This window comes from Pseudoliparis swirei, chromosome 23, assembly GCF_029220125.1.
Source record: "Pseudoliparis swirei isolate HS2019 ecotype Mariana Trench chromosome 23, NWPU_hadal_v1, whole genome shotgun sequence".
Lineage (NCBI taxonomy): Eukaryota > Metazoa > Chordata > Actinopteri > Perciformes > Liparidae > Pseudoliparis > Pseudoliparis swirei.
The window spans coordinates 20,968,167-20,983,820 of record NC_079410.1 but is presented as its reverse complement, the minus strand read 5'-3'; the positions used below and the strand labels follow the sequence as shown (position 1 = coordinate 20,983,820).

At 46.3% G+C, this 15,654-nt stretch overlaps 2 protein-coding genes across 2 annotated transcripts; one reads left to right on the top strand and one right to left on the bottom strand.

Annotated features, from left to right (window-relative positions):
* Nucleotides 1–956: 956 nt before the first annotated feature.
* Nucleotides 957–7,342, bottom strand: tubg1 (tubulin, gamma 1). Its single transcript, XM_056406944.1, has 11 exons — nucleotides 7,168–7,342; nucleotides 6,776–6,888; nucleotides 6,373–6,540; nucleotides 6,197–6,265; nucleotides 5,103–5,182; nucleotides 4,873–4,999; nucleotides 3,860–3,946; nucleotides 3,358–3,507; nucleotides 3,119–3,271; nucleotides 2,559–2,720; nucleotides 957–2,082 (listed from the first exon to the last, which is right to left on the bottom strand). The coding sequence occupies exons 1-11, from the start codon at nucleotides 7,214–7,216 to the stop codon at nucleotides 1,885–1,887; spliced, it is 1,356 nt and encodes a 451-aa protein (XP_056262919.1). The 5' UTR covers nucleotides 7,217–7,342; the 3' UTR covers nucleotides 957–1,884.
* Nucleotides 7,343–8,474: 1,132 nt separating this feature from the next.
* Nucleotides 8,475–14,993, top strand: retreg3 (reticulophagy regulator family member 3). Its single transcript, XM_056406942.1, has 9 exons — nucleotides 8,475–9,023; nucleotides 9,767–9,873; nucleotides 10,241–10,271; nucleotides 10,377–10,503; nucleotides 10,731–10,815; nucleotides 11,314–11,451; nucleotides 11,840–11,922; nucleotides 12,562–12,694; nucleotides 12,778–14,993. The coding sequence occupies exons 1-9, from the start codon at nucleotides 8,731–8,733 to the stop codon at nucleotides 13,329–13,331; spliced, it is 1,551 nt and encodes a 516-aa protein (XP_056262917.1). The 5' UTR covers nucleotides 8,475–8,730; the 3' UTR covers nucleotides 13,332–14,993.
* Nucleotides 14,994–15,654: the final 661 nt, after the last annotated feature.

The following is a 15,654-nucleotide window of genomic DNA, read 5'->3' as shown; positions in this document are numbered from 1 at the left end:
TGTGAAGCCAAAGTTTCGCCAGTCATGGACCAAAGATGTGTTATTATTTTTTTAAATTTTAAATAAGCTTCTTTTTTTTTTAACAAGAAATGATCCCAAAGCAGCACAAAAATAAATAATCGCCCCGATCTATATTTGACTGTCGACACATTTCCTCATTTTCCTTGAAACTCGAATGTCACGCAAATACGAAGACATCCCGTTGTATACATTGTACGCCTTATTTTAATGTAGTCGATGACCTTTGTAAGAATTTGATACCACAGATAGGCTTTGTAAATATAATTTGAGAGTACTGTCTGCTCCACAACCCCACGCGACAACCAGCCTCACCATGAAAGGCCTTGACGAGTCATTGCACAGCCTCCTGCTCACAGGCAGCTCTTTGCTTTTTCTACTGCGGCTGCAGGCAGCTCCGAGCTACACCTTCGAAAAGCAAATAAATCAAACTGCCGACGTTGTTGCTTTATATTACGCTCGTTTGTACGCTGCATGGTAGCCTACCTTTTTTTTTTTTAATGTAATGTGTGTGTGTGTAGTTAATTGCACTATTGTTTGTTTTAAAACTAACTTGAAAGTGCAATAAAAACTATAAATACTGTATGTAATTAATAAAAAAAGCACCATTTTACCATATCTAGTGTTTAGCCTCCGCCACTCATTTCCCGAAAAATGTGCTTTCTTGTGCCTCGCCCGGTGAAGCGGTGCACGGCCGTCGTTTTCCAAGCAGGCGCCGCATTTAAAGGCTGCGGCTCGGCGCCGGCAGCAGAGCCGAGAGCCGCCGCCTCCTCCTCCCCCCGAAGCGTTTCTGGTTAAAAAACAATAGCCGGTTGAGCAAACGTCGCTAAGTGCCGTTACGTTCCCCCGTGGTAATGAGCCTTAGCTGAGCAGCCACCAGAACACTGCAGCCCCCGAGGTGAAGGGAAAGAGTTGTTTCATCATTCTGTAGAGAGGAAAACTCTTTAAAAAGTCTTTATTCAGCATTGTTAAACGGGTCCAATGGGCAACGTGACACGGTACATCAATTTAACACACAGACAATGCCAGTGAACCAGCTACTCCTTTTTTTTTAATAGTATATTACAGGCATAGAGATGAAGTGTGATCATGTGACCTGTCCTTGTACGCCATGTTCGGCTGTGGAGACTGTTCACGTTCTCCATTGTACCTGACTGACAACACGCCGTTGGAACGTCAACATCGTTTTTGGCTCACGCCCAACTCCCACTTGACATTCTTGTTGGTCATGTACAGGGGTGACGAGCGAGCAATGCGTGGCGCAGCAGACAGAAAGGCCTGGGGCGCCCGCATTAACCAGCATGCAACAGTCCGTCTTACTCCCATTATTCAAGGCGGCCCGCAGGAGGCTATGGACGTTTTACTGCATCTACTGCACAAAGAATTAGTAAAAAATAGATGAAAACAAGGCAACGGGTTGTCTGACGGGGCTGACAAACAATAAGCGACAAGGCTGAATGTAGGAAAAAATTAAAAACTATGAACGGACGTTTATAGATTGTTCTGTACACGAAATATTGATGCACAGAAAGAGGACCTCTTACTTCTACTTCCCTGGACTTATATTTGAAGTGGGTTTAAGAATTGGATACGGTTCAGTCCATTTGACTTTTTTGGTTAATATAATAATAGTGGCTGTTAACACTAATCCATCAGTCTTTTCAAATTCAACACTCTACTATTCAACACTATAACAAGTCAATACACATTATTTCCCAGAGAAGCAGCTACAGCCAGTTACCTGTCTTTTTGGGACACATATGTAGGAGAAAATATTCCAGAATAGTGATAGAAAGTTGGAATAAACCGTCTCCGCACTAATATGCTGACTCAATTGCAGTCGCGATGCGAGACGACAGAGTCCGTTCAATGCTCTTGCGTGCACCAGGAGATGTAGTCGGGCCGGGTGGCCGCGCTGTACTCGTCGATCAGCTGCTGGACCACCTCGCGAGAGTTGTCCAGCTCGTCGAAGTTGTCCTTGAATATGTCCTCTTTGCGGAACTGCTCCAGGAAGGCTTCGCGCTTACGCAGCTTGTCGTACTGCCGGCACGTCCGCTCGAACAGCTGTGGGACGGCAACGGGATGAGGTTCAGTTCGCTGTTCGGACTTTTTTTTTTGTTTTAACGTGAAGTTTTAAACTTCTATCCATGTTACCAGAAAGTGAAAATGACATGTACGATTTCACCGAAGCTTCCTTGGATGACCGCCGTTCCCCCTTGGTTCAATTTAAATTTGGACGTGAGAATTTATCGGTCATTTAATGACATCACAGGGCTGCATTTTCGACACAGCTCATGTTTTAAACCACTAAAAAAGGCGGAAACGGAGGAATTCGACAGGATGACGATCCAAAACTTGACGTCTTTCTGTGGAATTCCCCTCCGACGGCTGCCGTCGTGGCTCGACTTCAGTTTGAGGATAATGCGAGTCCTCAAATATTGGCTGAGAACAAACACAGGTCTCAACTGTATAAACACACACTGGAGGAGACTGTGACTGGACAGATTGAGGTGGTTGCAACCCTTCGGACGAGCGCTTACAGAGGCGATGCTGGTGTGGTTGGCCATCATCAGGCCGCTGACCCGGTGGGCCGAAGGCAGGTACGGGGACTTCCTGGACAGAGCCACCTGGATGCTGGCGGGACCCCACGGTATGAAGCTGGCCAGCTTACGCTCCCGGATCCTTTGGAGGCTTTTATGCACCTGCAAAGCACAAAGAGTTATTTCCTTCGCATTGAAAATGCGGAAGGTTATGTTTTGATCGCCGTGTATTTATTTATTTGTATGCGTGTTCCTCGCATAACAAAAAAAGTTTTAAACGGAATCGCATGAAATTTGGTGGGATGATTGGTTATTATCCGGGGACCATTTGATTAGATTTTGGGATCGATCGGGTCAAAGGTCAAGGTCATGAAAAGGTCAAAATCTTCTTTTTACCATAGCATGGTAAATTTTTATCCAATTGGCATGCAACTAATGCCAAAATGTTCATAATTCAATGCCCAATCTTGTGATATGCGAAGGTATGCGCTCTACCGAGAGCCCATTCTAGTTCAAGATGTTTGGATCTCACACAGACGTAGATTGAAGCGTGCTCGTACCTGCGTGGGGTCGACCTCCCCCTGGATGATGTTCAGGATGGAGATGTAGCAGTGGCAGGCTTGCTTCTCTCGCCCCGTGGACACCATGACGTTCTTGGGCTGCAGAAGCCTCCTCATCACATCCAGCACCGTGGTTTTCCGCACGCTCGCAACCTGAAGACGCGTTTACGACATCTTAGGGACTTTCATTTGAAAAATATGAACTGCGAGTTGCGAGATTGCGTTTGCGTCGCGCTCACCGACTGGTCGGTGGTAAGCGGCGTGTAGCCGGTCATCAGGAAGTGGAGGCGGGGTGTGGGGATGAGGGACGCGATCAGGCCGATGAGGTCGTTGTTCATGTAGCCGGGGTAGCGCAGAGTGGTTGTGCTGGCAGACATGATGGTGGACACCTGTGTGTGTAGGGAGGTCCGGCTCAGACACGGAGGTGTGAATGCTCTACAATCGGGTCAAGAGCTTCCACAGAAGTCATCGAGGAGCTAAACCTCCGCGTGCGGCTGACGCAGCAGCTCAGCTTCGTGGAACCCTTTTCCAAGAACGCTGAAATCCAGAGTGGCGTGCAACCGACTCGCCAAACTAGTTTCTGAATCTCGTCAATTTTGACGTGAGCGACGTGCGTCTGGGTACAGCCCGCCTTTGTTTGAACACAGTCTGGGAGTCAGCCATCGAGAAGTACAACTCCAACCTGCTGACTGACGAGCTGTGAAAACAACTGGGGGAGGGGGGGAGGTTTCCAACACTCACCAGCTGATTGATCTGAGAGAACGACGGGTTCTGGATATGCAGCCGCTCGGTGGCGATGCGATTCAGAGCCGTGTTGTCCAACACCACCTGGCACGCAGGCGGAGGGCAGTTATTAGACACACGGAGAGACAACAGAAACAAAAGGGGGGGGGGGGGGGAGAGAGAGAGATTCCCTCCAGAAAAACAACTCAGGAAGTCAAAACACTGTGGCCGACATTGAAAAAATAAAAAAAAGCATGCAGAATGTATGAGTGGAGTCTTCAAGAGTTACACACAGTGAGCTGTTGTTAGCAGAGCTGCATGTAAAACACACAGTGTACAGTTGAAGTGGGTGGAGGGGTGGGTGTGGGGGAGGGGTGGACCAATTATTGGGCTGATGCCATTAGCTCTCTGGCTAACTTAATCACCACGAGGGCCGTATGCAAGACCCTGGAGGAAGTCGGTACGAGGGGGAAAACACCATTAGACTCCTCGAGCGTCTCAGACTAATGCGATCAGCGACGGAAGACCGAGTTGGACCGAGTTGGACTGCAGTTTGTTCTTTATTCGTCGGCCACGCCACCACTGAGGCGGCCTGAGGAGGGTGATCGACTCCTACAGCGAGACGGAGATCCTGAGTAGGGGAGTGGTACTGAAGATATTTAGTTATGGACCCATTATCGGTTTTGATGCCGACATTTGTTATGACTTACTTTGTGATACATTTGGATGAATGTGGTCACAGACGGCGTCTCAAAGAGACTCGCGTGTCACCTTTTCTCTTCAGAGTGTATGATGTTGAATTGTGAACCTTGCCTACATGGAGATTATTGTGTGTGTGTGTGTGTGTGTCCCCCCCCCCTTCAGCTCATTGATTTTTCTTTGTGCAAGTGTCACAAGTACAAGCTAACCAGGCCTCGTATAAAAGTGTGTTTTAAGCCGTCCCGAGGGGTCGCTTAGAGCCGTGGCTGCGTTCACGAAGCAACGGCTGCAATGCGATTAATCGGCGTCCGTTCACGGGCGCCGCGGCTCACCACGCAGTCGGCGTTCTGGGTGAGCCTCTTCAGCGTGAGCAGCGAGTTGTACGGCTGAACGACCACGTCGCTGACCTCATCCTGGTTTGGGAAGACGGAGTACGTCTGCACCAGCTTCTTTGGGTACCTGCAGATTGAGAATGTTTATTACACACACACACACACACACACAAAAAAAAATGTTTTGGCCTTCAAAATAAAAGCTTTTCCAACGAGTTGCATTCGTTGACCTGTCGTTGAGTTTCTCCAGCAGATAGGACCCGAGCCCCGAGCCGGTCCCCCCGGCGATGGAGTGACACAGGACGAATCCCTACGGAGACAAACGGTTCACCGTCACCCAGCGGCAGCATGTGCCACGTGTGTCTGAAGCTCCCTGTAAACTCTACGGATGCAGAAAGCCAAATGTGTGTGTGTGTGTGTGTGGGTGAGCGAATGCCTCTCGCCCTCGACAGTTATATAAAAGGGAGCGCAGCCCCACCTCACAAATAGGCTCCCTCACCCCCCCAGCACAGCCCTGTAATACCTGCCTTCCACACTCGCCCGGCTATTATCACCAGACATTCTGCGCGGCACACCCTGCCAACATACACACACGCTCGCGGCAGCTCGGCCCACCTTCTTATCCGACGCACACGCGAGTGCACACACTAAATAATAATGTGGGGGTCATAATGTGAATGAGTTACAGAAATTGCAGAGCGTGAGAGGAAATGAGTGTTTTTTCTCTCTCTCCCTCTTTTTTTTTTTTTTTTTTTTTAAAGTGGGAGGCTGGCAGATGAATTAAGTTCAAGAAAAAAAAGAGGCTAAGAATAATCGTGAAGCGTGGCTGGGTTCTCTGCTAGTTTTAAGCTGTCAGCCACTCGCACCATTTTAAGGGAGTTTAAGTCATTCATTTATATTTCCCCGCTATAAGTCATGTTTGAGGACAACCAAGTGTTCCCTGATGAAACTCATGACGATGGAGGAATTACCCAACGGACCATTCGGGGCAGAAGCCTCGGAGACGAAGAGCTACACCTGCAAAATGTCCATTAAAGACGCGAAACAACCACAAATGAGTCGTTGACGGGTTCATTGAGCCACGTTCATTCTGGGTATCGTGCTCCAGTGTGGGAGTGGTGGGTTTGCTCCATGTTTGTGAACATTAGTCAGACACAACTCCTTCCACGGGTTCAATCGGAAATGTTTGGAGGCTCTGTTTGGGGTCAGAGTGTATGTTTACTTTACTATGTCATATTTATATCTACACGCAACACTATCACATGACTTTTTAAAATTAGTTTCTAAAATCACACACAGCCCCGATGCCTCCCAGCAGACTTGCCTCCAGACTGTCGCTGCCATCTGCCTCCCGGTCAATGATGTCAAAGATGTCTTCTTGGATTTTTTTACCCTTAAGGGAAGTGGAAGAAGAAGAAAAAACAGAGCGTGATGTTAGACGCGTTGACATTTTGGTTTTCAGGAGGTCACGAAAAGAAACGCGTCGTTCCCAGCGATCACCTGTGAATATCCACTCGCCCAGTTGTTCCCGGCACCTCCTCCGTGCTCGGAGAGGTAGATGTTCTCTGGGTTGTAGAGGTTTGCATAGGGAGAGTTGAGGATGGAGTGGATCACCCGCGGCTCCAGATCCATGAGCACCGCCCGCGGGATGTAGTGCTCATCGTCAGCCTGGGGAGTTGTAGGAAAAGAACCAGGAGTCAGCTGGGGATACTGCACAGTCTGAGAGTCGGAGTGACTTCAGTTTGCGCTGCAACATCGCCACCTAGTGGCCCAAAATGGGGTTGCACAAAGACTGAACTTCTACAACTATCTTTCTGATGAGCAGAACAAGATGCTGCTTTTGTAACGCGTGACGTGCGCGGTAACGAAGAGAGGCAAAGTGGCCGCGCGTGCACGAGGTTACCTGATAGAAGAACACGTCCTTCCGGTCGTTCCCATCAGTTGCAAACTCCTCAACGATCCCCTCTGGACTGATGCCATGCTCCGCACACAGCTGCTTCCAAAACTCAAAACCAACTAGAGAGGGGGGGGGGGGAGAGAGAGAGAGAGGCAGGTTAACATTAGGTTTCTCATGACCTGCATTGTTTCCTAAATGACACTGCACATGTGACGTCCGTGTATTGTGCTCGCTGTGTAGAGATCCCAGTATACGTCACGCTGTCGCTGTTGACGTTGTTATCTCTGTTGATCTGAGCCCGACTAGACGCGAGCACCTTGCTAGCTAACGCCTGTAACGTCACGTGACGGATCATCCTCCTCGCTAGCTATAACTTGGACGTTTTAAGGTTCACGTACTTTGGTTTCCACACTGTCCGAGCTGGAGCGTGATGATTTCTCGCGGCATGTTCAGTATCCCGTTGCTCCTTATTTAGCTAGGCTGGCCGCCTGCTCGCTAGCTAGCTAAATAATACAAGAAAGAAAAACAAGTCGACTTGTGCTCAAACTGCTCCGCCGCTAGCGCGCTCCTTCCCGCTTGGTGCTGATGTGACGCTGCGAGCAGACTTCTTCGGTGGTTTATTGGCGGGTTGCTGAGCGATATTAAAAGTGACTACCGCCGCCTCCTGTCTCGGATATGTCGAGTCACAAAGCAGACTTTTCACCACATTACGAAACATATTAGAGGCGGGAAAATCCAGGCAAGATGGACACATCTTATTTACAAGACAACACTTCATATAAAAGCCACGGAGGAAGTGTCCATTCTTTTGTTAAAGTTCTATTTTGAAAGTCTTCGACGGAAGTACTAATGTTTCTACCTTGATGATTCCGGAGTTGATGGAGTGTTCATGTATTGCCCTCCAGTGGCCATTTTGTGTAACTACATATCTGTCCATCTTTTTGAAAAAATTAACAAACCAGTGGTCACAGTTTACATTGTAAATTAAATGAATATCGTGTGTGTGTAATTTGAATATGGCTATTTAAAATGCATTTGGAAGAAGCGGAGTAGTTTTATGGATGTGACAAATGCTCTTGTTTTTAAAATATGATACATTTTGTATACATAAGGAAACGAATTAGTTAGTTAGTTGTTGAACAACATCAATAAAACCTTGCACCACTTTCACTTTATGCACACTGTATATACATTTTCTTTATTTAATTGTGCCTTTCTGTCTGTCTGTCTGTCTGCAATCTAGTCATGACAAGATATGTCATCTGTCGTCATGAGTTATTCTGCCCCCTTGTGGTCACAGAGCGTAACTATCACTGAACACCTCCAATCAAGTTAGACACAATAGCGTCGTATTATTTCCGGTTAAATCGTTAGAAATAAAACCAGCAGCAGGGTGTAGGTAGATAGCTAGCACTGAAGAGTGAAGACAGCCTGTACATCTAGTTTATGGTGCCAAACCGTAAAGCAGATACAGAAGCCTGACCAACCTTTTTCCATATAAAATAACGAATAACTAACTTTTAAATTTGAAGATGCATTTGTAACCAAACAAGAAAGAAAAAAAGCAAGTGGATCAATTACTTATTTCACCTAAAAGTAGACTCCTGCTATTTACTAAACAAAATCAACCGATTCCCATTTCCCCTGAACGCAGCATGACGTGGTGGGGAGGGATTCTGATTGGGCCGCTGAGGACTCCGAAAAACAGTTGTCGCCATATTGTCAACTTTCGAAGAGGCCAATCCATTTCTTTAAAAATGCCCAAATAGTACGTGTCATTTTCCTTTAAAACATTTAATCGCTGTATTTGATAACATACTTTGCTTGTATTTTGAAATGTTACGTGTTAAACGGACACGGCTCGCCACGCTCGCTAGCTGTAGCTGTTAGCCGACGCTGTAGAGGCGAGTGGTGCTGTGGCGCACCTCACGCAGTGAGCGACCTGCGCCCGCTCACCGCTCATGGCTTTATTTGACAAGCGGACTCTATCGACCGTAGACGCAAAGATGGCGCACATTGGCGCAATGCAAGACGCAGCCGTGGAGGACTACTCCGCCCCGCAAGGGTCCGGGGTCTGCCTGCGGAGTCGACCGTGCTCCAGCGAGAGAGACGGCCAGGTGCGGGCCGTCAAGGCGGCTCTCCAGTCCAGCCTGGGGCCCTACGAGCCCGCGCTGACCTACCTACAGTCCGTCCTGGTGTGGGAGCGACCCGTGCAGTGTGTGCTTCTCTACGCGCTGGTCAACGCGGTGTTCTGGTGAGTTTCACATGTAAACGTGGTACATTTCAATGTCGCACTCGTTGCGTTTTCCTCCGTGTTTCGTCGTTCTTGTCGACACGCAGGCTCCTGTGTGGCCGTCAGGTGCGGCGAGCAGCTGGTGACGCTTCACCTGTCGGCTGAAGACAGATGGCCGACTAGCGGCTCTATTTATAGACGCCACAGACACTTCATCAACAGGCAGGAGGCATGATCACAACACAGCTCTTATAGGGCTGGTGTTTACTCAGATATTTGCCTTTTATGTTGTTTACTTGCTGCACTAATTGCTCTGCTGCCCCTGATACCAACACGCAGCTCGCCCTGCCAACACACTCTGTTGGGTTAATCTCTAGCTAAATGGCAGAATCCTGTAACTTTGTTGTAGTCGACACGTTTTGAGGTCTTGTGATCTGAAAGTGGAGCAAAACCCATCGGGACATTAATGTTTCAGGTGAAAGTGGACCACGCTCCTTCAACGATGGAGCCGCGTTAAACCTGCGATACATCTCGATGCAGCCGGTAGCTTTGCCATTGGAGGTGGATGGGGAATTTAATCGTCAACCCTTTTCTTTATTGGGTCCATCTTCCTGTTTCTTAATTCAGAATAAAGGAACCCGTAGGTCACCACTTAAAGGTGATGTCTAACGAGCTGTTTGATTGTATAACTGTGTGTATCTCGCTACTTCTCTCTGTCCTGTGCGGTCTGCTCATGTGTTGGCTCTGGTTTGATTCCCCTCCAGGTTTCTCGCCCTGACCTCGCTCCACATGCTGTTCCTGCTGGCTTCTGGTCTGGCTGTGGTCGCCTGTGTTGATGCCTGGAGAAATAAGATCTTTCCAGTGATTAGAGGTGATATAAGTTGGTTTTAAGTGTTTATCTCTCTCTTTAACAGACTCTTTCATGGTCTGTACTCTTACTTATCTTCCTTCTTGCATTAAATGAACCATATATTATTCCAGAAGTTTCTGTCATTACAACTGATGTGATTTGTCAGAATGTATATGTGTAATCAGCAGTCTGGACTTTGCAAGGGATTTCTATTCCACTAGGAAGAGTTAATATCCTGATGTTGAATTGGTGTTACACATCAAGTGTATACAAAGATAAAAGATGGGATACAAGTTAAAGACTTATATGCAACACAATGTGGACTACTTTGTATCGGTTGCACACGCTGTATGTTTCTGAAAGTGATGCGTGTTCTCTCTCTCCACAGTCAGAAACATGGATGAATCAGACAATGAGAGGTGTGTTACTGTAACAACTGCCTTGAAAGATAACGGCAACAATAATACTCGTATAAGAAGTAGAATGCAGATTACGGTATTCATTTTTCATTCATTTATTTCTAGCTGGGGTCTGGTGCAGCCCGGCATCCTCAGTGTGCCGGAACTGGCCCACCACATCGCTGAGGCCTGGGTCAGTGGGGCCGTGCTTGCGTCCAGTGTGGTGCAGTACAAACGGCACAACCCCGGCAAGGTGAGGACCACACATGCTTTAAATTAAATGCATCTCACGTCGTTTCATTACGTAATCATGCAAAAGCTCAAGTATTTTTTTAAAATATTCTAAATGTAGTGATAGAGTTAATAGTGAATGTCAACATGTTATGCAGCCCTGTTCTGACTGTAGGCGTCAGACTCGACATGGTAGTTGACCTGTATGAAGGTGCTGACCTCCCTCCCTGTGTGCTGTTGCTCTGTCAGTTCTGCATCCTGACCTGTGGACTCTTCGCCGGCCTGGCTGTGGTTGGAAGCCACGTTCCTGGATTGGTGCTCTCCTACTCTGCTAGTGAGTCTCAGCAGTTCAATCAGTAACTACAGATCCAAGCCGCGGCGGCCGGGAGATTTAGCCTGACTCGTCGTATTAAAAATACATGTGTGGTGAAACCAGACCTGTGGTGGCCTCGAGTGTCACGGCCTCGCCTGGGAGGTGATTAAAGCCGGGATGAGGAGCGAGCGAGGGAATGGAGCCAGGTAGAAAGCTAAGGAGGTCAGACTGAGATCGGGTTAATCTCCGCACCTCTAACCAGTGTAGACTGGCGAGCCGGGGAGGCGCTGGCTGCCACGGCCGTCTAACCCGCCGTCTGAAACCACACACAGCTGCTCCCTTCACCCCGCCATGTCTGAATCTACTGAAGCTCACGCGGCCTTAAATGTTGACCGTAATCTCGGATCTGAATCTCTGCTGAACATTAATGCAGCTTTTCTCATCCATTTCTGTCCTAAACCACCCCAACAGGAGTCCCACCTGTCTCATCGGGACATGTGTTCTTGTGCCCTCCTCTAGTGTGGGCGACGGTCCTGGCCCCTGTGGGAGCCTATCACAGGGTGTTTCAGCATGTGTGCGTTAAGCTGGATCCGGTCCTGCAGAGACTGGACTTTAGTGTTTGTGGCTTCATGATGTCAAAGCCTGTTGATAATCAGTGTAAGTATTGCATCACTTCCTCTTTTCTTGGAAGTGTCTGTGTGCTGATCTGACACTGCAAAAAAAATAATAAAAATAAAGTCAAAGCCACAATTAGACCGTAGAGAAAGAAATGTTACGTGCAGCAGATAACATTTTTCCTCGGATTTCACAGCGGGTTATTCTTCCGAGCGTCAATGTTCGATGGAGGAACAGTTCATCGCTGTCCGGATTATACAGCGTTGATATACGGGATGTCTTCAGGCTGCTCATTTGTAGCCAGCAACCCATCTATTTAGACTGAATGACATATTGTTCATGCCCAAGTGTCCTCTGGTGGCACTTGTGGAACTGATTACAAGGCACAGTTCATGACTGTAAATGTAAATCCTGTTGTGTCTCTCTGCAGTCCTGCGGAGGCCTCTCCGTGGTTTAGCCTCAGGGGAGAACAGTGATAGTGAGGAGGAGGAGCTGGCTGCTTTCTGCCCATCAGTAAGTCTCTTGATATTTTAATTACAGGGTTCGTACGGTCATGGAAAACCTGGAAAAGTCATGGAATTTTAAAATGGTCATTTCCAGGCCTGGAAAAGTCATGGAAAAAACTTAAATCATAAAAGTTTTGGAAAAGTCATGGAAATGTGTTGTCATGTTCATTCACGCCGAGTTTAAAATAATTCATGTGTTTTTGAAAGGAAGACACTCAAAATCTAAGCCGGCATACGCTCTCATACTGTCGGCGCAATTGTTATTTTTTCTCGTTGCGAGTGAACTGGGAAGTTCGCTGGCCATAGCAACAGTAGCTCAGGAAGCGGTCGGGATAATGTAATTTGTTTCATTTAAGGTGTATTGTACGCTTTGTAATTCTCATTGTTTGAATACTACATTTTCAAAAATGTTCATGTATCCACCGAGAGTTCAGTTCAGTCATGGAAATTCGGTTTAAAGTCCTGGAAAAGTCCTGGAAATCCACTGGTCAACATGTGTAAGAACCCTGTAATTAATCCGCTACTAATTCTGTAGATCTGAATGTTAAGTGACATCTTATTATGCCTCATAATATTCTATATTACGCCTGAGGCAATAATACAACTTGTAAAATCCGTAACATTTTCAATCTTCTGCCTCTCCTAGTTTGACGACGCCATCGTCGCGAAAGATCTCTCTCTGACGGACTCCGAGCACTCTGATGCCGAGGTGTCCTACACTGAGAATGGGACATTTAACCTCTCGCGTGGCCAGACTCCGCTCACGGAGGGCTCTGAGGGTAAGCGTGCAGGTATTCCACGTTTCTCCTCCATTTATTTTCTCGTCCCTAACTGTGTCGCCGTCCGTGTTTTTCTGGGTCAGATTTTGACCGCCACAGCGACACTGAGGAGTCCTTCGCTCGAGACCTCCAGGGCTTCCCCTCCATAAACCCCGACGCCACCCTGATGGACGACGACGACGACGACACGAGCATCGGGCTCCCGAGTCTGGGCCTGTCCGGGCTCGCCGGTCACCGGGCCTCGGCGCTGGATGCTCATCTGGACTCGGATCAGGAGGATCTGGATGCAGAACTTTCTCTCAGCGGCCTGCCGCCCGCCTCTGACTTCGCCGGAGACTTGGCCGGAGTCATCGCCAGCAACATGATCCAGGCAGCGCTGGCCGGGGCGCTGCTGCCTCGGCCTCCTGCCGGCCAGCGCAGACAAGACCCCCCCAGGGCCAGAGCCCACCGGAGCTACCGCAAGCAGTCCAGCTCCGAGCTGGACACGGACTTGGACATGGAGGACTTTGAAATGCTGGATCAGTCTGAACTGAACCAGATGGATCCCCTTGGAGGAGGAGGAGGAGGAGGGAGTAGTAGAAGGGGGGAGAGCCAGGGGTCTAACTTCTTGTCTAGCCTGCTAGGTAAACCACAGTAATGTGTGTGTGTGTGTGTGCACATGCATGAGTGCAACTTCATGGGCGGTGTTCATGTGATGAGCTGTGCGTGTGCGTGTGTGCGTGTGTGTGTGTTGTGTGTGGTTCCAGAAGCTCTGCTTCTAATTGGCGTCAGATTATCACTGTGAAGAATTCATCTATTTCTACCTTTCTTTCTTTCCTCCCTTCCTTTTAAACCCTGATCATCCACACTTTTACTCTGTCGAAGCAAGAGGAAATGCAACATGAAACACGTCACACATTATTATTAACCAGCATTGTTGAGCCGTGTTGCAGTCGTGTGGACCCAGAAGTTACGAGGCTTCTTGTGAATTACTTCAGAATACAGAACGGTGCCCTTTAAATCTTATTTACTTTACAGGGCTTTTTAACATGGGACCAAACCCGACATTCCTATTGGTTGAGCTGAGCCACATGACTTTGGCAATAACACTATGGAGCAGCGTTACGTGTTGATATAGCTCAATACACCCCTCATTAGTTTGTCAAATTATTTTCAAAGAAGCAGAACTTATTGCTCTGTTGATGTTCTCTGTATCGGACATTAATTTAGTTCCAGGTTTACAGATTTTAATTACATTTATTTAGACTCTTTTCAGCAGTTGACATTTTGGACAGTGATTTAATTTCCATGATTAATATGAATAATATTTGCATATGTCTTTCAGTTCTCAGTGAGATCTTTTTATAAAATGTTTTCTTTTCTCTGCTGTCGAACATACCCAAAACACCCGAGTCCATCATAGTCTCACCCGGTCTGACCCGGAGGAAATCATCTTTATTGTTCATTGTGTTGATGAACTTGAGCCCCAGGAGAATGTGAGTATGTTCGGAATATTTTAAATGTCGCTGCCTTTTTATTACAGCTCAATAGTATATGATGTCCATGTTTAATACTTTGAGAGTCCTCAGCTTTGTGTGCTTCTTTCTCAAGAGTAATATTTAAAGAAACACGTTTCTTTAACTTTTAACCTCTTAGTTCATTTCGTTGACATTCATGCTGAACTTTTTTTTTAAGAGAAAAAGCTGATGTTCTTCAATATATAGATATTTAACTATTTTATTGGGGGAACATGTTTACATCCAAATTGGGTATAGAACTTCACCCTTTATATCCTTTTAAAAGTGTTAGTTTGTAAAGGTTTTATGTGGCTTTAATGTGCCGGTCAGCCGGATTTCCTTTAGACGGTCAAACCGCGTCAGTGTGACAAACCTTCACCGTGGAAATGGCACTTAAAAAAATAAGCCACAGTGAAGATTTATTCAAATGAGAAAAAGCTTTTTAATAAGTGCATTGCTCACTTTAATTGTGATATTTTGAGAGGACAATTATAGAAGCAGCTATTATATAACACAATATAAAACAACTGCTGGATCCACATTCAGGAGGTGAAGTAGATATAAATGTGCACTTTTTAGGACTTTGCTGGGATCGTTATGCTGAAACGAGAGCGGGTCGCCCCCGGGTCGTCCTCTGGTCACCAGAGTGATGCTCATTGCTGCTCCAAGAAGAGTCGGTTCCTCCGTGTGGGTGACCTGTAGTCAGTGTGATCATGTGACGTGCATCGTAGTGGATCTGCTCTGTAACTGGTTTTGATATGTTTTGATGTGCAAATCTTATTGAATAAAATGTTTCAATGAAATCCGTCTTATTGGCTTATTATTGGGTGTATATTGTTTCAAGTGGCAGGCGTTGAGAGTGGAATTGTAATCTCAGATGAAGCTCGTGAGACGGTTCTTGAAGTTATGAAACGGTCTCAAGTTAATCTCCAGGACCTACATAAATCAGCGAGAAGATGTTTAATTCTGTATAGTTATTCTCAACGCTCGTCATCGGTGCCACCAGGCCGAGTCAGAGCAAAATCATGCAGGTTCACCAGGGACGCCCTCGGCTCACCAGTATGTTTAGTCAGAGGATATTAAGTAGAAAATAGTAATAGTATATGTAAAATTAAAAGGTAATTTAATAGTATGTTGAAAAAAGGTCATCAAAACATACTATATAGTATGAAATAAAAAAAATCTAAGGATTGAATGTAGAAAAAGCAAAAGTAGTGGTTAATGAACAGGTCACAGGTCATTGTATAGTATCTAAAAGAAAGTCATGGAATAGTACTTTTCATATGATACATTATATAAATATATTAAAAAAATATATATATATTTAAAAAATATACAAATAAAATATATATAAATAAACATGTATATATATATATAAAATCATGTTATAGTTTCCCTAAAAATGTCAATATAGTATGATTTAAAAAAAATCAGTCATAGTATAGGAATACAAAGAAATAGTTT